At 37.5% G+C, this 23,385-nt stretch overlaps 1 protein-coding gene across 1 annotated transcript; it reads left to right on the top strand.

The window, feature by feature from the left end:
* Positions 1-1,795: 1,795 nt before the first annotated feature.
* zc3h15 (zinc finger CCCH-type containing 15) lies at positions 1,796-12,560 on the top strand. Its single transcript, XM_079881617.1, has 10 exons — positions 1,796-2,071; positions 2,703-2,804; positions 2,897-3,005; positions 8,246-8,398; positions 8,697-8,788; positions 8,930-9,115; positions 9,243-9,389; positions 9,671-9,790; positions 9,989-10,121; positions 11,530-12,560. The coding sequence occupies exons 1-10, from the start codon at positions 1,832-1,834 to the stop codon at positions 11,721-11,723; spliced, it is 1,476 nt and encodes a 491-aa protein (XP_079737743.1). The 5' UTR covers positions 1,796-1,831; the 3' UTR covers positions 11,724-12,560.
* The last annotated feature ends 10,825 nt before the right edge of the window (positions 12,561-23,385 follow it).

Here is a 23,385-nt window from a genome sequence, read left to right as displayed (position 1 = left end):
ATTTATAGGTGTGCTTATCATCTAGTTAATCTCACAGAAACCTCTCTCCATCCTATAAATAACATTACTTTTAATCATACGTTGCATACGAGTATCACGCTCTGGTCAGTGATTAGGCCTAAATGTATTCACATAAATGTTGATATGCACTGAACCTGTTTAAATTGGATCTCTGTCCTTGAATATATGCACTCTAAAAAAAGATGCTTTAAAGGTTCTTATACTGTTCATCTTAGAACCGTATCGTCCTGAAGAACCCTTTATGTGCTGAAATGGTTCTTTGTGTTGGAGGTTAGGGTTCTTTATTCCCGCCTTTTTGTTTTTCAAATCTGTAACTGTCAAAGCCTCCTCATACTGATTTTCTGGATCTTAGCTATACAACCACAGTTACTACACCGACTGTCAACATACTCTCAACAGGTAAATTATTTAATTCTTAAAATGTCTATAAATTATAACTTAAAAATTGCAACAATCATTTCCTAACTATCATGTCTTTTTCTCTTTTTAGTTTAACAGAACATGTAAGTGTGAGCAGCTCTGTTCAGTTAAGGATACTCATCTTCTCTTCTCCACAAAATAACGTTAAGTAACAGAGATATGGAATTTATGATATTTTTAAATTATGACTTTATGCCTATAAGAGACACACTGTAAACTCTAAAGTCAGTTGTGTATTTCAGATGCTGTCACATATCAGAACCTCATCATCTGCAAAGAGAAACTGCCACTCAGAATACACACATGAAGGACGTAAAGTCATCATAGGGGATTGTGAAAATATTTCCTTGGAACGTGGTCTTCATTACATCTATATCGTGTTCAGTGTCAAATGTTACTAATGTATTCAGCTAACAATGTTGTTAGAGAACTGTCATTTCATTTTTGCTACAATCTGCCATGTCAATTAGTTCTATGAGACTGCATGGTCATAATAGGTATTTATACTGTCTCTTTAATGACTTTTTTGTTGAAAGGTTAAAGGTTGAAATGTTAAGGAACGTGTGTGTGTGTGTGTGTGTGTGTGTGTGTGTGTGTGTGTGTGTGTGTGTGTGTGTGTGTGTGTGTGTGTATGTGTGTGTGTGTGCACACTTGTACAACGATCTTTGTGAGGACCAGTTTGAGTTTTAGACCATTGGAGTGAGGACAAAGAGAGTAAAGTGAGGACATTTTGTCCGGTCTTTACTTCCTGAGACCCCTTTAAAGGCCTGTTTGAGGGTCAAGACTTGGTTTTAGGGATAAGGTTATAATTAGGTTAAAGGTAGGTTTAGGGTAAGGGTTCGGGTTATGCATAGTTGTGATGGGTAAGGTAAGGGTACGCGGCTATAGATTGCATTGTGTCAATGAATGTCCTCATAAAGATAGATGTACAAGAATGTGTGTGTGTGTGTGTGTGTGTGTGTGTGTGTGTGTGTGTGTGTGTGTGTGTGTGTGTGTGTGTGTGTAATTGTGTTAGAAAGGCTTAACTAACTTTTTCTATAAACAATATGAAACCGTCCATAAATAAATTGTAAAAAAATTCACTTGAAGGCCTATCAGATCCTTATGCTGCCTTCACGTGCTATCGGAAATTTCCTACTTCCCACTTCTGAAGGACTGACTACGAGCTCATTGCATTTAAATTTAGACTTGAGAGGCCGCTCAATGTCCTGTTTTTTAACTTGGAAACTAGTATTTATGATCATTCCGATAGCACGTGAAGCAGCATCATTTCAGTATAAATGAGATGAGACATAGAATGAGGAACTGTCTTTTGACAAGATGTCAAGTAGTCAAGAGTGCCAGTAATGATCCACAAAACATGGACAGAAGTTTCAGCAGCGACCGCTAGATGGCTCTGTTATGCCACGTGCGCTCACAGCATGCGCGCCCGCACCTCCCAGAATTCATTGCGGCTGCTAATGTGGTTAGCCTACACGTACCTGTGAGCATACGGCACTGCACATACGGCTTCTGGGTTTCTTCAATTTTATACCGGTTTTCATTAAGCGACATGCCTCCGAAAAAGCCAGCTCAAGCTACAGCAGGCAATAAGAAAACCCAAGAGAAGAAAAAAGAGAAGATCATTGAGGTGAAATTTGCGGCGTTTAGCATTCATACAGCATGCTGAACTCTGGGCCTTGTGCTCTGATTCACTTTCTAGCGAATTCCAGCAGCTTTTAATGACATTTTAATTCTATAGTGAATGGAATGACGGGGTAAACAGTTATATTTATATGTTTAATAGGGTTAGACTAGGCTGTCAAACAGTTATTGTCAATTTAACGGTGAGTAAAGAGGAAATGACTGTGAACAGAATCAAAGTCTAACGTTACTGCTAGTTACAAGCCACATTCAGGCTGTCTCAACCTAGTGAGCTGTTCATTTAGATAGCACTATAAATCAATATGGGTCGTTTGTACGTTTGATTTGAATGTGACTAAATGATTAACAGTTAGGGTGCTCATTAGGTTTCCAGACGCCGCTTTAGTGATCTGAAAATTATTATGTGTTAATACTCAGTATTAGAAGTTAATCGCTCGTTTATGCTTTGTGTTTATTACCAATTATACATACTCTTTGTGAAAGAAATGACTTGCTTGAAACAATATGGCTGTTTTGGTTACGTGTTGATCATCTGATTATGTAACTTGTTTGATTTAGTATGGGCTTATTCTAATATAACTATGTAATTGTCACTGAATTTGAATCGTTTCTGACAGGATAAAACCTTTGGACTGAAAAACAAAAAGGGTGCTAAACAACAGAAGTTCATTAAAGCTGTGACACAGCAGGTCAAGTGTGGACAGCAAAATGCCCGGCAGGTAATGATCATAACGCTGATTGTAGTGTGCTTAAGTCTGCATTTCCAAGCCAGTTTCTTGAACATCTTTGGTGTATTTTGTTTTATTTGTAGGTCGCTGCTGAGTCTGAAAAGAACAAAAAGAAGGAAGACAAGAAAAAGGAGTTGTCTGAGTTGAACGAGCTCTTTAAGCCAGTGGTGGCAGCTCAGAAAGTCAGTAAAGGTAACTGGTCATTTGAATGAGGGACACAACCTTATTTTAAACCTTTCTTTGAATCTTGTAGCTTAATTCTAATCAGGGGTGTGTTTCCCAAAATCATCTTAAGTCATCTGTGGTTGTAATCAATGTAGTTTAGCGATTGCAGACAGCATCATAAATATGTGTGTTTGTAACTACAGATCTCGATCTGTGGTTAGAAACATGGTTTCTTGTTAGTATGACATGTAGACTTAAAATTGATCGTGTTCTTGAGCAAAATAATAAGCTGACATGCAGTAAAAGCTATATCTTTTATTATATAAACTCATAGCCTATGCAGTCATGTGAAAAAGAAAGGACACCCTTTAGAATTTTATGGTTTTATGTATAAGAACATAAGAAAAATCATATGGTCGTTAACAAGGCTTGAAGGGGTGGTTGATTATGATTTCACTTCTTTAATTTTAGTTAGTGTAATGTTGCTGTTTGAGCATAAACAACATCTGCAAAGTTACAATGATCAAAGTTCAAAGCAAAGGGAGATATTTGCCTTTAAATAAATAGTTTAAGGACTACAACAAACGGCTGGTAGGGACTATACGAGCTTAGTGACATCACCAACCCTAAAATTGACAAACTCCGCCCCCGGAACACGATTTATAGATTATCATGACAGAATATGCTAATCAATGACTAGAAGATAACTACACATAAGCTACATAAATTCATCAACTAACCATTCAGAAATGTTGTCTACATGTTGTCACTTCTTTTTGAGTCTCTCCATCTTTCTGACTTCAGTTTGAACATAAAAGGTTAATGTTTTTGAAATTTTTAATGCATGTCTGTGTGAGGTAAAAGAACAAGAGTTCTTGAAGCTCCGCCCACTATGTCGGTAGCAGCAGCTCATTTGCATTTAAAGGGACAGACACAAAATGCTCACCCTCAAAAATGACAACTTTAACATGCTATATAAAAATATCTGTCGGGTATTTTGAGCTAAAACTTAACATGCACACTCCGGGGACATTAACGACTTATTTTACACCTTGTGAAAAAGGCATTATACCACCCCTTTAGATTTAGATAAATACAACCTCAGATGAACAACACATGACGTATTACACCATGTCATTATTTATTTAAGGTGAGACAGTTCAGGTGAATAGGGTAAAATTTTAAAATAATAGATATCACCATGAAACTTACACAAGTATTTAAAAAAAAAATGTAGAGTTTTAGAAATTTGTATGTTTAATTATGCAAATTAGGCATTATCTCGTTAAATATGCACGATTTTGCATATATTTTCGGTAGATAGATCTGAATATATGATAAAGCCAGGTGCAAAATTATTTTTTCATTTTGTTTACACACAAGATGAAAAAAAAAAAAATTCAGAGGGATTACAGGATATATGCTTTCATTACCTAGGAAATCAAAATATACTGTCCATAGCCTTAAAAAATCGATTTTCGCCATATTTTTTGTTTATTTAAATGTCACATAAATCAGGCCAGGAGTGATTTATTAACAAATTCCTCTGAAAATATCTTCAGAATACTGCTAAGTGTATAACTGGAAAGTTTGGTGTACATGGGTGCCACATAGGCTAAGATGTTTGTACTGGAGAATGACAAAAAACTCATTTTGAGAAAACGGCAGTTAAAGATTTAAATAGCTCTAAATGAGATTTCGTCGTTAGCTTTAAATCCCCCTTTGGACATTCACGATTGGTTACTGATAGAAAAGAAATGCCCATATTTGGGTTACACAGCGTTGTGCAGGAGACTCAGAGCTTTACAACGATACCGGTCATGACAGAAAACAGTAAACAGACGGATCTCGGCGTGTCGCGCTGGAATGCTAACTTCTTGGTAAATTCAGGAGAAACTTACTGCCGCAAGTAAACAAAATGTAATAAAATAAACATCTTAATGTATATTTTCAACGTTCTCTTTATAGCAGCTTGAAAGAACACATATTGAAGGCGTAAACTAGCCCAAAATCTCAAAACTGACCACTGCATGAAAAATCGATGTTTTTGCCTGCCGTGTCTCGCCTTAACAAAAACTGGGACTAAGTACACCCTATGAATCAGTTGCTTCTAGAGACACTTTTAGCAGCAATAAGTTGAAAGAATCATTTTCAGCATGACAGTATTAGTCTCTTGCATCATTCTGGAGGAAGTTTGGCTCACTCTTCGTTGCTTCAGTTCATAGATATGTATTTATACTATGGAGCTGTTGAATGCTTGTATCTGATTGGTTGACGAACATTTTAAGGTGTGCAATTATTTTCAGGGAAGCACACGGGTAAAGTAGTTCCAGGCAGGTCTTGACCGCATTACCATTCCATATCACTTTGCATAGTTAACTGTAATAACGGAAAATAGGAGACAATTCATAACAAGAAAAAATATTACGGACAATGTTGATTTTCCAGACCATTTTGATTTTCCAGAAGTAAATTTTAATATTTTTGCTGAACATTAAAATCAACAACTGGGCGACGGCAGTATTGAATAGCCCAGATGAAAAAACAAATAAACGGAAGAGGACATCAAAGGCAGCCGGCAACAACAAAAGACATTAAACAACCAGCGAAGAACAGCAGAAAACACATGACGAAAACACCAAAAAAAATAAATAAATAGGCTGGCTTAACAACTGGCTTAAGGCCAAAAATACGTCTGTGGACAAAGTACAGAGAGACAGGGCAGACACTTTAAACACCCAGCTGCGAGTTTTCTATGCCACTGTCCGAAGCGCATCAGGCGCGGAGTATTCAGTGTCAAGTTTTCTTTCCGTTCGAGCTGGACTGAACCGCTATATATCCAAACACAACATCATTGGGCAGTCAGAATTCAAATCATCCAACAACATATTCAGGGCCATCCTCAAAAAGTTTTGCAAGGCTGGAATAGAGCGCATTCGTAACTCTCCGTATCTCTCACCAGCCGGGCTGGTTCGCAAGGTCTGGTTTGACAGTCAGCTGAACCTGGCAAGGAGGGGGAGTGAAGGAAATCGAGAGTTAAGAAAGCATTCATTTGTCATTTAAAAAAAAGACGAAAATGATGATGAATATATTTGCTTGTCTTATAATGCAGAAACAAAAAAACACAAAAAGCCCACCAATCCCGACAAAGACTGCTACCGAGGATTCATGTTTGCCAATCCAGGGGACCCCCTTTGCCTGGTTAAAAGTTTCAGAAAGTACATCACCAAATGCCCACCTGATGCCACATCCTTCTATCTTTATCCACTGAAAGCCCCACAGGAGGAGCTTGACAGGAGAGATTGCTGGTATTCCCATGAACCGATGGGTGTGAACTATCTTGGAAACATGCTTCCGCGCATCAGCGGGGCAGTCGGGTTATCTCAAAGATACACCAACCATTCATTAAGAAGCACTGCAGTTCAAATGCTGTCAGAGGCAGGGCTGGAGAGCAGGCAGATCATGTCTGTCACAGGGCACAAGTGTGAAACAAGCCTGAGAAGCTACTGGGCACCTTCGGCTAAAAAAAGAAAGAAATGGAGCTTGATCCTCTGAGGAAACAAAAGTACAAACGAAAATCAAGCCAAGGATCACCAAGAAAAAAACCCTCTGCTAACATGCAGCCCCATGCGCTTGATCTGCCATTGTCAATGTCTAACTTCACAATCAATGGAAACGTGCAGTTTAATTTTAATAAATAAAGTATATAGTCCTATCTATAATCAATAGAAAATTAAACTGAATATACATAAATTGATAGTCCTGCTGCATGGCTTTTCATTATTAGCCTATTGCAGATAATATAACAAATAAGTAAATAAATAGCCTATTGATAGGCCTACTTGTTAAAAGGGCTTTTTCATTTATTAGGCTAGCCTACTGTTAATAATAGAAAAAAAGAATTAACGAATTAGGCTAATTAAAAAGAATGAATTAATAAGTAAATAAATTATATTGACGCACATGCTTTTCTGTCTCATTATTGCAACCTTTGTCTCTCTCTCTCTCTCTCTGTCTCTAATAACTGCATTAGTCTGCTATCAGTGGCTCGAACCTCCGTTACGAACTCTAAAATGACGTAGAAATGGAGGTTTGGTATTAGATGCGTAAGAAATTAGTCCCACCCAAAAGAGTGTTTTAACGTCAAAAACTTGACAAATGTCTTGAAATACATCATCTGAACAGTGTTTTGAGGTGTGGTAACCATAGTATAAGCGGAATAATTGACTCCGGGCCGTTGAATTATTAGAAAAATAATGCCGCTTTGCGTCGTGACTGCATTACCACCTCTGGGGTGCATTATTTTTCTAATAATTCAATGGCCTGTTGTCAGTTATTCCTTACATGAACTGTGTGTGTGTGTATATATATATATACACACACACACTACTTACATAATCAAATTACTTTTGTCAAGTATATTGTAAAGTAATGCATTATTACTTTTTTCAAATAAGTAACAAAAAGTTACTTTGTTTTCCCATTTATTGACTGACACCTCTTCTGTTCCCATGTTAAGAGAAATTAGGAGTAAGGTGCAGAGGCGTTGTGTGCGCGCTGTGTAAACATGATGGTTACTGTAGTTCTAGACTAAAAGTAAGCATGAATTTATTCATCTCACTTGCACAAAAACAGATTCAGTATTCCTCAAAATGAATAAAAACTGAAATGCAAACGCTGAAAACTACGTGATTCTGCAATAATTAAATGCTAAATAATACAAATATACATTGTACATTTAATGTCACTTTAGTAAATGTCTTTCCTGCTGACATTTGATGACCCAATTATTACTTCAGTTAAACGTCACATTTGTGTTTCATTTTTAGGTTTTTATTTCTTAAGAGTTTTAATCTTTCTTCTGCAAACCAGAGTGGCAGCACAGCTGAAAGGGTTTGATCTGTGGCCACTACTGTACAGGCATAACTTTATTTTAGCCTGAGGCTTTTTCATTTCACTTTTGATCTGAAAGGGCCTTTACATTTTCCAAAAATCTATTTATTTTTAAATTAAAAACGAACAAGCAAGCCCAGCCCAGTTGAGAAAGAAGTATAGTTACACATTACTTTCCATAAAAAGTAACTAAGTAACACAGCTAGTTACTTTTTTAGGGAGTAACACTATTGTAAATTAATTTTCCTCTAAAATGTGTGTATGTATGCATGTCCTGCTTTGATCATTGCCATTTGTATATTTAGTTCTTTTGTTCTGTTCTCTGTTCTATCTCTGATCATATTAATTATTTCTGTTATTCTACTTAATTTCAGGTGTGGATCCCAAGTCCGTGTTATGTGCTTTCTTTAAGCAAGGCCAGTGTACCAAAGGTGATAAGTGTAAATTCTCTCATGACCTCACCTTGGAGAGGAAATGTGAGAAAAGAAGCTTGTATGTGGACGGCAGAGATGAAGATCTGGAGAAAGGTGAGTCCAATAGGACTTTAATGGGTCTTGAAATACATCATCTGAACAATGTTTCAAGGTGTGATAACCATAGTATAAGCGGAATAATGGACTCCGGGCCGTTGAATTATTAGAAATCATTTGACAAGGACTTTCAACTTTATCAAGTTTTCTTTGGGATTTTGGAATTGATATAAGTGGAACTATTGCTTTTTTTTTCAAGGGGTCTGTTATTGTTTTGATGCAGTTAATCTTAAAACGGTTTTGAACTATTGGTTGCCTTCATGTTAATAATTCTTTTGTTCATTTATGAATGCAGACACCATGGATAATTGGGACGAAAAGAAACTTGAGGAGGTTGTGAACAAGAAGCATGGAGAGGCTGAAAAGAAGAAAGCGAAGACACAAATTGTAAGTTCTGGCAGGAAGTGTAGTTGTACACTCAAATCATCTTGATATTACCATTGATGTGATTTGACTGTTTTTTTTTCTTTTTTTTTTTCTCAATTGTAATCAAGAAAGGGAAATTAACAAATAATATTCATTTTTTAGGTGTGCAAGTACTTCCTTGATGCTATTGAAAACAACAAATACGGCTGGTTTTGGGTTTGTCCCGGTGGAGCTGACAGCTGTATGTACCGCCACGCTCTTCCTGTTGGCTTCGTTCTGAAGAAAGACAAGAAGAAAGAGGAGAAGACTGAGGAGGAGATCTCGTTGGAGGATTTGATAGAGACTGAGGTGAGAAGAAAGCAAAGAGATTATTAAGAGCATCGCAGAACATGATTGTGAAGTAACAGTGTCCCTGGATTTGTTAGTGATTTATCAAAAATGTTCATGTTGTAATGATCCGCTTTTATGATTGTAGCGATGTGCCTTGGGAGCAAACGTCACTCGAATTACTCTCGAAACATTCTTAGCCTGGAAGAAAAGGAAAAGGCAGGAGAAAATGGCTAAAGCAGAGCAGGACATGGAGAAAAAGAAAGCCGACTTCAAAGCTGGAAGAGCGTTTGGAGTGAGTAAAAATCTTGTCACTAATATTCCTCCTCAGTTTGCCTGATCAGTTAAAACACTGACCTCAATATAGTGAAATGAAAAAGGAACTTATTCCTCAGTGTGCATTAAAAGCTGTTTTGGCTCTGAATGAAATTTTTGAAGGGATGGCTGTAAAGCTCTCAGATCTTGCGTTTGCTGCTGTTTTACTGTGTCCTGGTTCTTCGAGACTCTTTCATGCTGTTCTGAAGCTGTCGTCTGTTGTGTGGAATGACACTCATCTCATGGTTTCATGTCCTGCAGGTCAGTGGAAGGGAAGTGTTTGAGTTCAGGCCTGAGCTTGTTGACGATGACGATGAGGAGGCGGATGATACAAAATACAATAAAGATGATGATGATGGTTACTCTGAAGTTTCTTACGAGGTGATGCAACACCACCCATTTAGCTCATAGACTTTAGCTATATAGACATTTTACATACAAATAATGGACTTTATCAAATCAGTCATATGATGTTACATTTTATTGTCTGTTGCACATGCATGTAATACTCTTGATTTATTTAGATTCACTCTCTCCTTCTTGAGTCTTTCAGCATTATTAACATGAATGTTTGTCTAGGTGGAGGACCCAGATGAAGTACAGGACCTTGACATTGCTAGATTTATCCCTAAAGAGGTGGATAACGCGGGTATAACGATGGCATCAGCAGACAGGTTTTCTGCCAAAGCTCTTCCTACAAATGATACAGATGGTGAGATGCTTCTGAATATCTTATTTTCTAGTCAATTCACCTTTATTTCTATAGCTGTAGAAAAAAAAAAAAAACAGGAAAATAACGACCAATGATGCAAACTTTATTAAACATGAGACAAATTCTGTTGTAAAGCACTACAGAAGACAATGGTGTCATTCAGCTAAAGCTCTACAGAAGACAATAGTGTTATTCAACTCAAGTCAGTTCAATGTTGATTCAATTCAGTTCAATAGCAGTGTTGATGTTTCAAAATTCATCAGTTTATGACCGAAGTCAATTCAGCTGTAAAGCAGCTCTAAAGAATGTACTAGTGTCATCATCCAGCTCAGTTCAGTTCAGGTTTTTTTCTTGCGTGTCTTTTAACACCTTCATATGACCTGTTTCATTTCTAATGCTTACTTGTGAGGTTAATGTCTGTACAATTGTGTGTCAATAAGCACTGAAGTATAGAATAACAATATAAGAAAAAGAGAGACATGGAAAAAATATTGAATAGAGATGCACCAATACTAAATTTCTCCACCAATACTGATAGCCGATTATTCAGAATGAGAGCTGCTGCTGCTACCAATGGTTTTGATTCGTTTATTCAAGATTTTTTTATGCAAGAAAAGACAAGAAAACCTGAACAGTACAGTATATACAGTCAAAACCCCAACATAACCCAGTCCTCTACCCATCAGAAGTAAAGTATCAATTACATTGTATATTGGTTTTATTACTAGTTTTATTAGGAAAACTAGAATGAACTAGGAAAACTTTGCTCTCTTTCTCATCACCCTAGTCTTCGTCCTCCTTATTGCCTGCGCACAAATTCGCAGGCCTCCGTGGCACATCAGCTTATAAATGAAAGCGTTATATGCTGATTTCAGTGTCCTCCATGTTTACATCCGCATGACCCCGTGCTGCACGGCGTCTTATTGTTCTTTTGCACATTCGGGTCAATTCAGGACTGTGATCCTTTTACAGTAGAATCTGATATTTGCCACATTTAAAAAAAAAAATTGTGAAAGCTAAACAAAAAAGTCAGATCTAAAGCTTGCAGTGTGAACGTAGCCTTAAGGTGATGATACACAGGGCAATTTTTCGAGCAATGTTGCTGGGCAATCTTGCTGAGTGATTGTTGCTTGGGCACTTTCCCATTGAAAATGGGCAATACATTTCTATCTGGATAATTTAGATTGGTCGTGGGCCCTGTCTCTCATCTGGTTGCCCGTTGACGGCAACATTGCTCAAAAAGTTGCCCTGTGTATCATCACCTTTAGAGTATCTGACCTCTTCATCCTAAACGAGTCTAATAACTCACAATCAGCTCTGGTTATTATCCATAAATGTCATTCTGATTCTTTTCTTCATGTCCACATGCTGCTTTCTGATGTCACTGATCTCTGTTTTGTCTCTAAAGACAATAAATTGAGCGAAGCCTCGGGCGGAGCCATGGAGAACGGAGAACACAGCCAGGACCAGTCGCTGGAGGACGGTGAAACCAATGAGGAGGAGGAGGAGGCAGAGGCTGTGCCAGTAGATGAAAACCTCTTCACTGGGGAGGACCTAGATGAACTGGAGGAGGAGCTCAACACACTGGACCTGGATGAATGAAGACTGGGACTGTTGCATTATTCATGAACTACACATGGCTTGAAGTGAATGACAATATTTTCACTAATAACTACCACCAGTATTGCCATGTCAGAAACCGCTCTGCCTGCAATATGCACCCTCATCACTCGAGATGTCCCGGGACGCTACAGGAGAGACTGGAGTAGGTGTTCTTGTTCTCTCTAAGATTTAACTTTTTGCCCAATAATTTTTTTTTTTTTTAAATGCAGTCTACCCCAAAAGCACAGTCTAGGTGAGGGTCTAGTTCTACAGTGGGAACATACTCCAAATATTTATGAGGCTATTGATTTGATATTTCTGCCTTCTCTTTTGAAAGATTTGATTTAATGATCATCTTTGTAAGGTCATGCGTATGAAATGATCCAGCATAAATCCTCTTTAAGACGTTCAAGCACTATTGGAATCTGGTTTCCTCTTCTGCTGATTAAATGTTGCTTTAATGAAGACAAAGGATTAGTTGATCGGTATCATTACAGTTTTTAACATGTAACCAACTGCATGCCTGTATCAGGATCAGAATGTAAATGCTGAATAAGTGTGCTGACATTCAAGTGTTCAATAATCAGTTGATCAGATGTTGAATGTGAAATCGCAGATGCAAATGTGGCATTTGGCCTTACAGAAGGAGATGTGGACAACGACATCATTACTAGTCAAATTTGATGTTTAAAGTGTTTTCAGGAAGTGGGAAAGTAACAGATATGAGCTTGTGAGATGAACTAGTAATGTGTCTGTCCTTTTGTATTCAATTGTTTTAAACTGCCCTCCCACCAACACAACACAAGAAATTGTAAATAAAAGGATATCAGATACAGAGTTTGAGTAAAGATGCCTTATTGTAGCTCTTAATTAAAGGGAATGTTCATCCCCAAATGAAAATTGTCATTAATTACTCACTCTTGTGTCTTTCCAAACCCGGAAGACTTTCGTTCATCTTCGGAACACAAATGAAGATCTTTTTGATGAAATCTGAGAGCTTTTTATCCCTCCATTGACAGCTATGCAACGGACACTTTGACTAATCAAAAAGTAAATAAAGAGATTGTAAAACTAATCCATATGAATTGAGCGGTTTAGTCTGATTTTCTGAAGAGACTCAATTGCTTTGATATGTCAGATTGAATTTAGGCTTTTATTCACATATAAACATTCATCAAAAATCATAACCAGATGTGGTAAACAGAAGCTCAAGAATGTTCGCTTTACATGTAAGAACCAATGAGGTTTATTCCCGTTACGCTGCACGTTTGAGCTTCAGCAAGAACCAATGAGGTTTGTTCTCGTGCGTCAAGCACAATTAGTTTAACTAATTTGTTAGTACAAGAGCTTTATTCGCTGATCTATGTGAATAAAAGCTTAAATTAAATATGGTCATCATATGAAGTGATCGAGTCTCTTCTGAAAAATTTGGATTAAACCTCTCAATTGATATGGATTAGTTTTACAATCTTTTTGAAAGCAACTTTTTGATGAGTCAAAGTGTCAGTTTCAGTGGAGGGACAGAAAGCTCTCAGATTTCCTCAAAAGATCTTCATTTGTGTTTTGAAGATGAACGAAAGACTTACTGGTTTGGAATGACATGAGGGTGAGTTATTAAATTTCATTTTTGGGCAAACTGAGTGGGTTTAAGGCAAAGTGACAGATTCAGTTGCAGATTCTCTGGTCTAGATATGGACGGTATTGTGCTATACCGGATAATGATTAGTACATTACGTAAAATATGACATTTTAAAATGTAACATTTTCATGCCCATTTATTTTATTAATTATTTTGCAGAACTTGAAAGTACATGCAGTACTGTGCAAAAGTCTTAGGTATGTTAATACCACCCCCCACCACCAAAAAAAAAAAAAAAAAAAAAATGGTTTTAAGTCAGTTATTTATATCTTTTGCTGTAGTGTGTCAGTAGGAAATATCAGGAGATATTAACATGCCTAAGACTTTTGCACAGTACTGTACATGAATATGGAAAACATAAGATACAATTACATTTAAATAATAAAATAACAGCAACATAGAATAAACACGTGACATTGATATTTTTCTTCTATTTATATGCGCAAAGTTAAATCACCTAATATATTTTAATAGAGCATTAAAGATTTGGTAATTTTCCTATTGTTTGTAAGTCTGAGGAATAAAATTAGAGAATAGAATTCAATTAGACAGTGGTAGAGGCAATAGAAATGTAACTATTTTTGTTTATGAATGAACAATTTAGCATACAATATAATAAAGTTGGCAAGAGATAAATAATGCCCAATGAAGTCAAGAAAAGCAGCGGAAATTCTTCTTGACGTCACCGTGACTTTTCAGCAGGTCGGTGGTTTATTTTCACTTCCTGTCCAGACCCAACCCGCGACTACATCAGTCATTACATCAGTTATAGTTAACGACATTATTAACGAAAATATTTCTTTGAAGAATTTTGGTTTTGTCAACGATAACATGACGGTTTTAAAGGGTGCAAATATAACTTGATATAAATTACACAGCAAGAAAGGCCTATTATAAAATGCAATGACCATGTTTTATGAGTAAAACTATAAATAATATGATTGCTTCAAATCCAGTCATTTTTTTGTATTTTGCGGATTGCTGATGTCATGAAGGCTGTGTCATCAGGTGAGTGTTATGCAACCACATTCAAGAAAGATACACTACTTTCATTATAATCTGGGGAACATATGACCCTGGGAACATGGGTAGCCTATGATTCTCCCTGTTGCAAAACAATGTTTTTCATTACTACTACGTTTCTGAAAAATATCAGAAACTGCAAGTGGTCAACCGTCAACCTAAAACATTACTTTATAAAAACTAAACTGCAAAGTCATTTTACAGACTTTATATACAGGCTAGTCATGTCTAAAGTGTCTTTCATGTCTATATATTGCGGTTATTCTGTAGCAGCCGTAGACAATCAGTATAGCTAATGGTTAGTGATGCTGTACACTGCTGTTAGATGTTCCCCCACTGATGATTTCTAGAGTCATATACAAGTTACCTCTTCTAAACTCTTTGAAAACATATTCATTTGATGGTCTACTCTTAACATGACGCTGAAAATGTGTTGTAGGTCAGCGTCATGTTCTGAATCCAGTTTGTCTTCAAGAAATGAAGCTCACAGACATTAAAGAAATAGTTCACCCAAAATGCTAATTCTGTCATCATTTACTTACCCTCAAGTCGTTCAAACCTGTATGAATTTCTATCCTCTGCAGAAAACAAAATAAGATATTTTGAAGAATGTTTCAGTTGTGATACAATGAAAGTCAGTGGCTAAACACAACATTGGACGCCATTACAAAATAACTTTGTTTGTGTTCGGTGAACTTTTCTTTTAAGGGCAAACAGTAAGACATTAGAAATGAAATTGACAACTTGGAAGAAATGTATAAATATTTGTATTCTTTTTTTCACTTCAATTAACTACATAACAGCGGTCTGTAAACCCACAACACAGGGTTATTAGTTCTAAGCTTCCGGTGTTGTTTAGATAGTTTTAGTTTTTCAACATTTAGCCTAGTTTTTATTTTAGTTTTAATGAGACTTTGCTTTAAAAATGCTAATAATAAAGAAATATTGAGTCAGATTTCATCACATTTGAAATCTGCAAATCTTGATTTACTGACAGCACTAATTTTTAGGTTTAACTTTAACATGTACATTTTGATTACTGATGCACAAATAAGTGCATTACAGTGTGCTGTTTTATTAAGCTCCGGTTTATGATATTAAGATGCACCTGTTATAATTTATAATTGTTATATTTAAATAATTTTCACTGCTGTAATCTGCAATATTTATGTGATCATAATGGCCAGGCCTTTCTTGCGTCCTGGTAATGTTGTTTTTCTGCGATCTTCTGCCAGAAACATCAGGTCAATCTGCTCTTATTCAGAATCAGGTGGTTTGTCTTCGTCTGGCATCTCAGCTGAGATCTGTCCACTATGGGTGACCCTAGCAGTAGTTGTGAAGTACCAGTGGCGTAGCTCTCAGCATCACTGATGCACACAAGCCCTCACAGCACGTCAAGCTGCAAACCGTGTGAGGGACCCTAACCTTCCCTAACCTGCAGTAACTGCTTAAAAGCAACCGCATATCAACCAACCACTCTAAAGATCCTGACAACCACATCAAGGCACGAAAAACCAATAAGAAGAGTCCGGCAACCGCAAAGCAACACGTTAACAACCGCACAGAAAACCATATAACTCATGTCAAGCAAAGGAAACCATCCAAAACATCCTGACAGCCATGTGGAAAAGCACCAAAAAACAATCAGAACAACCTAGGAGTTTCCACGCATATCAATGCTTTGACAATCACCAAAAACAACCACCAAACAATGTGCACAAAACTTACTCTACAAAATAAAACTTACTCTGTAACTATATACAGTATTTACATACAGGTCCCGCTGTGTGATACTCCGGGCTCCATGTTACACAGTGATGACTCGGTGTCTGGGCTTCTTTCTTCAGGGTTCCTCAGGCAGGGGCTCTTCACTGATGTCCACGTGGATTTGAGGAGCGAAGCTTCTGCTTGTTGTGGAGAAGCTCTCAGTGATCCGGACACGTCCATCAGGATGCTCCGTCTGCTCCAGTGAAGGGCGGTTGAGTGCCTCCCACAGTCGCTGCTTGATCTTCAGTCCTAGTTTAAGGATGTAGGGCCGACCACTGCGCGTCTTCATCATGGGCTCCACCACAGTAGATGTCCTGGTAGGCCTGTACGCTGTAGCTGTGGATGGAGATAGGCTCATCCTGCTCACGCACATCCACTGAAGAGACTGAGACTGCTGGACGGATGTCAGGAAGGACAGCAGCGTTCTTCAAGTAGCGCTCCTCCAAACCTGTGGGTCTTCGAGCTTTGGCAGAGATGCAGCTGTAAGTGTGATCTAACCTGACTAACGTTACAGCCGCCAGCTGTGGAAGCTCACAGGGGTCCGGACTGGAAGAGACGTCCTCCACCAATCCCCTCAGGTGTGAGGGAAGAGCCCTGGTTCTTCTTGACCAACGCTTCTCCATGATAATGAATCTAGAAGAACTACAAAGACTGGAAAAATCACTAAGACTTACCAAATTGTAGAGTTGTGAAGAGCTTGCAGCAAGTGTGATCAGGCTTCAAGGCTTCAGAAACAGTTGTGTTGATTTCAAAAATCATCTCAAGCTACTGGACTAACATAGAATGTTGAGGATCATTTCAATTTTTTACAACAATTTTTTTAATTGAACAAATCATTCATGCACTGACTCATATCTTTTGTTCACTGAAGTCTCTTTCTTTAAACTGCTTTGGTGGCTTTTCTTGCTTCCAGAGACTGACTATAGGGTCATTTCGTGTTAACTCAACCAGAGGTTCCCGGCTAAAAATTTAGATTTTTATAGTAAAAAAATCTGGTGAATGACAATTTTCACATTGGATTTAGAGCCAAATTACAGGTGGTTAAAATGACGCTAGAAAGATGGGACTATTATTATTTTATTTTGTACAGAGATTAGTTGGTCTATTAGTTAAATCTTTAGCAATCTTTTTTGCATTATATGCCAACAGTGAAAGTTTAAAAAGTTTGTATGACTGTAATTTAAGAAGTAATATCTTGATATCCTTTTAGATTCTACAATTTTTTTTTCCTACAAATTCTACAAATTTTATTTGGTTTGATCTCAGAGATATGGAGATCTTAATGTGGCTCCATGAGAAAATTGGTATATTGTACACATTTTCAGTGATCAAAAACCAAATCTGGGTCACTTTGCATACAGCTGATAATTTTTTCTTTTAAAGAGGAATATCTGAACAAAAAATAATGTTGAAACTAGAAATGTGTCTCGTTTTTTTCTATCAGCACAATTGCATAGAACACCTGTCTGAGTGGCATAAATATTACTTTTCCAAAGTTTGCGTGCCTGTAACTCTCAAAGAAAAAAATATATTAATATCCTTCTAGATTCTCATTCTTAATACATTATTCTTTTGTAATCTTCATTTTTAAGGCTGTATATGTTTCGATCGCGTATATATGGGCATACCAATGCGACTCCATGTTCAAATTGTTGTATTTTACCCATTTTCAATGGTCAAAAACCAAATGTGGGTGCAAACAGCTGACACTTATTGTATTTGAAGAAGAATGTCTGGAGAACAAATAATACTGAAACTAGAAAGGCAACTTGTTTCCCTCTATGACAATAATTGCATATTGAAAATAATTGCAACCATTGAAAATGGGTAAAATTCAACAAATTGAACAGGGAGAAAAAAATAGATGCATAGTTTCAGCATTATTTGTTATTCAGATATTCCACTTTAAAAGAAAACAGTATCAGATATGCAAAGTGACCCACATTTGATTTTTGGCCACTGAAAATGTGTACAATTTACACTCATTAAGATCTCCACAACTCTGGGATCGAACCATAGGGCCTTTATAATGAAGATACCAAAAGAAAAGTTTGTTAAAAACCTATCTAAAAGGATATTAACATATCTGTATCTTTAATTCTTGAGTTACAGTCATGCAAACTTGGGTAAAAAAAACAACAACAACAAAAAAACACAAGAAGTGCTTATAGCATAGGCTAATGCAACAAAGATTGCTAAAGTCAACAGGTTTAAATGAACTACCAATCTCTCTTGTAAAAATATGGGAAAATTTACATAAAAAGAGACTTGAGGAGGTTGTTAGAAACATGCGAGGCTCAACAGAAGCAAGCAAAGACAAAGTGTAGGCTAGGTTCTGTCAAAATTTAAATAGTTATATTCAATTTGACATGATCCGCACATATAATCTTTATTCATTTTAAGATGTGCAATTGTTTCCTTGAAACTGCTGAAAACAGCAAATATGGTAAAACCACTCTCTTCCAGTGGGTTTCGTTCTAAAGACAAGGAGAAGATTATGAGGAGATCTCGCTGGAGGATTTGATATACAGAGGTAAGGCGCGAGAGAATAGTAAGAGAGTACAAATCATGTCATTGCTATTCCTCCATAGTTTGCCTGATTTTAAAAATTGTGACATCAACATTGTCTCCTGAAATAAAGGGACTTGTTCTTAAAATGTAGCTTATGTGCATTAAAAAGGCAGTTTAGCTCTGAATTATATTTGTATTTTGACGGTGATGCTGTGGTTTGACCAGAGGGTGGCAGTAAAGCTCTCAGATCTTGCGTTTGCTGCTGTTTTACTGTGTCCTGGTTCTTCAAGACTCTTTCATGCTGTTCTGAAGCTGTCGTCTGTTGTGTAGAATGACACTCATCTCATGGTTTCATGTCCTGCAGGTCAGTGGAAGGGAAGTGTTTGAGTTCAGGCCTGAACTTGTTAGTGAAGACGATGAGGAGGCGGATGGTACTTTAATACATTAAAGAAAATGATCATGTGATGTCAGTGTACAAGTGCTCCACCCAAAAATGACACAGATGGTGAGAAACTGTTTGAATTGGACACTTTAGTCTCTTTTTTCAAAATTGTGAAGTGTGAACAAATGGTAAGTAAAGCTAACACTGTAAGAAATTGTAAATTGCCTAATTGTTTGAAATTCTCAAGAAATCTAATTTAAATGAAACATAATAAACAAATAATAATAATTAAAAAAAAAAAACTCAAGAAGAATCTTGTATGTGTAAATGTCCCCTTTTTAATTCAGTGAGCTTGTCACCTCAAAGCAATCGTCTGTTTAATTTGAAATCATATTTAGGCCTATATAATGTTCCAAGCATCAAACGAATTAGACCTATTATGTTTAGTAACAGATCATAAACATTCTTAACATAGCACTACTCCACTAATTGCTTGGCTTGGACTGTTGAGAGATGGCCAACATGGTCAGAGGACTGGCATTTCCTATAATCTGCCTGAGAAAGCATGAATAAATAATGTATTGCAGTGTATGTATAAATCACTTACAGTGCTATTAGGGTTCAACAAAAGAATCCCAAAAATTGTGCAAGTTGATAAACCACATACAAAGCCCTGTCCTGATAGCTATAACAAAATCATTTCAAATATAGACTGACAGGATTTATTGCAGCGGCTGCAGTGAATGACTCCATGGTTTTTATAAGGGCATTGACCTGAGGGTGGGCTATACCTTCCCCATCACCTATGACCTTGTAGTACTTGTTTGCATGGAAGAACATCACACACATCAACAACAACAAGTGTCTCTTACTGAAATGATCTCCAAATCAAGGGTGACCAACACTCTTTATGTACAGGAATACTTGATTCTGATTCGTCAATAGTGCCTTCCATTGTGTATGTTGTAGTATATTTTTTCTTTGCGGAAGCTTTAAAATAATACACAGGTAAGACTAATTTTAACTCTCAATATTTAATTTCCATGTTGTTGTTTTGTGAGTAACTGTGTAATGATCATGTACAGTCATTATTACATAATAAACCCGTATTAATCCCCGATAAACCCTGGTGCCTGACTTATATCAGAGTAGTTTATTTCAAAAATCTTTTATGAGAGTATGAAATCTTAGACTCTTGCGCTTACTCAAAAAAAGAAAAAAAAAGAAAGATATGCTAGGCATTCATTTCAGTTCTAAGATAAGCAGTTTTGACAAAATCTGTTTCTTCAGAAAAGTATATTCAGAAAGCTCTTTTAGTAAAGGAATACAGCAGTCCCATTTCTACAAATCGACACATTTTAAATCCTGCATCCTTCTTTCTAATAGTTGTTTTTAGAAAGTAGAGTTTTAAATTAAAGAAATTGTGTGTCTTGTATAATAACAACCCTGTGAACTTGGATTAGATGGATGGGATTTCTCAAGCCTGTGACAGACCTGCACTGAGAAAATACTGAAGAACACTACACTACACTGAATGGTAAGCAACATGCACAAACAGGAAAATACTAGAATACTAGTCTTTAATGTATATATGAACAGAAGATCATTTAGAGATTACAAAACTCAGGAATGCAGGAGAATAAATACACCCCACAGACAAGAACCGACAATGAACTGAACCAAACGGGTAGTATTATATATAAGGGGATTGGGACAAGTACAGGAACTGAACAAGACATGGGTGTACAGTAACTAATCATTAACCAAGGCAACAAAAAGGGTAAATCAAGAGTAAACTGAAAGGAAACACAAGAAACATAAACACATGAATGAAAAGACAACGAAACTAAACATAACCCTATCATTACACCCCCCTCTCGGAAGACACTACCTAGCACCATAGAAAATAGTCCAACAGAGGAGGGAGAGGGTTTTGGAGGTGGACGCAGAGCTGGCAATGGGCAGGGAACTGTAGGAGCCGGCCAGTGACAACACCACGTTGGAGCCGACGGAGGAAGGAGCCAGGGTAGAGCCTTGGTTGGACATCCAGGTGGCGTCGGAGACAGAGCCAGGAAAGGTGGAGACCCAGGCAGAGCCGAGAGGACAATGGTCCAGGGTGACACCGAAAGACTGTGAGGCCAAGGTGGAGCCACTGGCTTGCGGGACCAAGATGGAGAAGGGGGCTCGTGTGACACCGGAGGGAGCGAGGACATAGGAGGAGCCGAAGGAAAGGTGGAGCCAAAAGGCCGAAAGTCTGCGGTGGAACCCGGATGGCGATGGACTATGGGGGAGCCGGAGGATTGAGGGAGCCTGAGGGATGTAAGGCCAAGGCAGAGCCGACGGGGCTGACAGGCCGAGGTGGAGTCATGGGTTTGGAGGCTCGAAGAGAAGCCATGGGTTCAGTCTCACAAGGCCGAGCTGGTGGTGGAGAAGCCTGTGGTGGAGTCTGAGAGCTGGAGCGACTCCGCAGCCAAGACGGAACCGAGGAGCTCAGGGGCGCAGGCGAGTCAGGGACAGGTGGAGCCAGCGGAGAACTGAAACAACGGGGCGGGCAGGATTTACCATGGACAGGTTGAGGGGAAGAGAGTTCGGGGGTGGGGACATGCTCCATAGTCCCAATGTCAGTGAGCTAGTGCTCCAATTCTGGCTCTGAGGTGGACTGCTCTGACTCCTGGGGGGACCTGACAGTAAGCTGTCTCAGATGCGCTGACTGGCTTTAGCTCCGGGGATGGAGGGAGCTCTAGCTCGTGGTCCCCGGTGGGCGCTGGCTAGGGCTCTGTGGTCTCATTAAATTGATCAGAACAAAGTGACAGTAAAACATTTACTATGTTACTAGATTTTTTTTAACTTTCTATTCATTCAAAAAAAAAAAAAAAAAAAAAAAAAAGCAGCACAACTGTATTTAACATTGATAATAATAAGAAATGTTGTTTGAGATCCAAATCAGCATATAGAAACATTTCTGAAAGATCATGTGACACTGAAGACTGGAGTAATGATGCTGATAATTCAGCCAATAAATTACATTTTACATTCAAGTTGTTTTTTTTGTTGTTGTTTTTTTAACAATATTTCACAAAATTATATTTTTTTCTGTATTTTTGATCAAATAAATTATGCCTTGGTGAGCATAGGAGACTTTTTTTCAAAAACATTTAAAGAATCTTACCCAACATTTAAATGGTAGTGTGATTCTGAAAATGCACAGCTCTCTGCTAAATAAGACCATGACTGTTTCCTGTTGAAAATAATTTGAAGGCTTTTAAAGCTACAATACATTTGCCCTACATGGCATTTTGTTAAACATTTAAACATTTGCTTCAGTCCCTCATTCCTGTTATTTTAAGCACCAAACGCCAGAGTACCTTTGGAATTGGAAAATGACAAAAATCATTCAAAAAGTGAAGAATGTTTTTAAGGGTTAGTGTTCAATGTTTTATTTAAGTTATTTAGTATGTTTATTGGATGCTCACCAGGCAAACATAATTATTCTGTCACTCTGCCATGCATCACATGGTCCCAAAAGCCCCTTTGACCACACGCATGACCCATCAGCTCTAAAACAAAAGTGACTTTGTTCCCCAGAGAGTGAGAATGTTGTTTGTGTTCCAATTTGCAAATGGTGCCTTTTATTTCCTCAGGAAACACAATCTTTTCAAGCCTTTTACTCTGACACTGCATAAAAGAACAGTTGTTCCATATACATTTGAGTTTACAGTATGTTAAGGGTTTAAAATAGTAGGCCTATGTCTTTACTTATAAGACAAGCCAGGCAAACATAACAATCACCCAATGTTTCCTTTTCATACAGAATCTATGAGGGAGCCCAGGGGGATTTACAGACTGCATTCTTGGAGACCTACTTCACTGCATTTAAACTTTAAAGTCACTGACACGTCCATATATGAATAAAATATCCCCAGGCTCTGAATAGTCATTTGTAATTGTAACAGTTATCTGGACCTTGTGGATAAAGTGTGGCTCAAGGACTCGGCTTACTGATAAAAAGCTGACAGGTTTTGTTCGCATCTGTTATATTTTATTGCGTATATTAGTGCAATGATATGTACATTTTAGTTATTACATTACGTAAAATGTAGGCCTATCTCTAAATAAGTAAACACATATATGTGTTTATTGTTGACTGAATTATACATTTGTGTTGTGCGTTCTTAAGGTGACGCTGTTTAACTAGTTCATAATAAAGCACAAGCCTTTATTAAAACAATGAATTACTCTTGCCTGGAATCACAAAGATTTTATGGCATTTTGAATGTTTACCAGTTCATGCCCATTTAAGTCATGCAGGCGATGCCCGCTGCGCGGAAGTTTCTCGTGAC

This window comes from Squalius cephalus (assembly GCF_949319135.1).
Source record: "Squalius cephalus genome assembly, chromosome: 9".
Taxonomy (NCBI): domain Eukaryota; kingdom Metazoa; phylum Chordata; class Actinopteri; order Cypriniformes; family Leuciscidae; genus Squalius; species Squalius cephalus.
The sequence above is the reverse complement of the archived record's forward strand: the minus strand, read 5'-3'. Positions and strand labels throughout refer to the sequence as shown.

What these genes read in the sequence shown, in the direction of transcription:
- zc3h15 (XM_079881617.1), top strand. Translation starts at nt 1,832, where the DNA reads ATGGCTCTGTTATGCCACGTGCGCTCACAGCATGCGCGCCCGCACCTC. An exon ending in AGAAAGCGAAGACACAAATT is followed by an intron (nt 8,789 to 8,929) that starts GTAAGTTCTGGC and finishes TTCATTTTTTAG; the next exon opens with GTGTGCAAGTACTTCCTTGA. An exon ending in AGGATTTGATAGAGACTGAG is followed by an intron (nt 9,116 to 9,242) that starts GTGAGAAGAAAG and finishes TTATGATTGTAG; the next exon opens with CGATGTGCCTTGGGAGCAAA.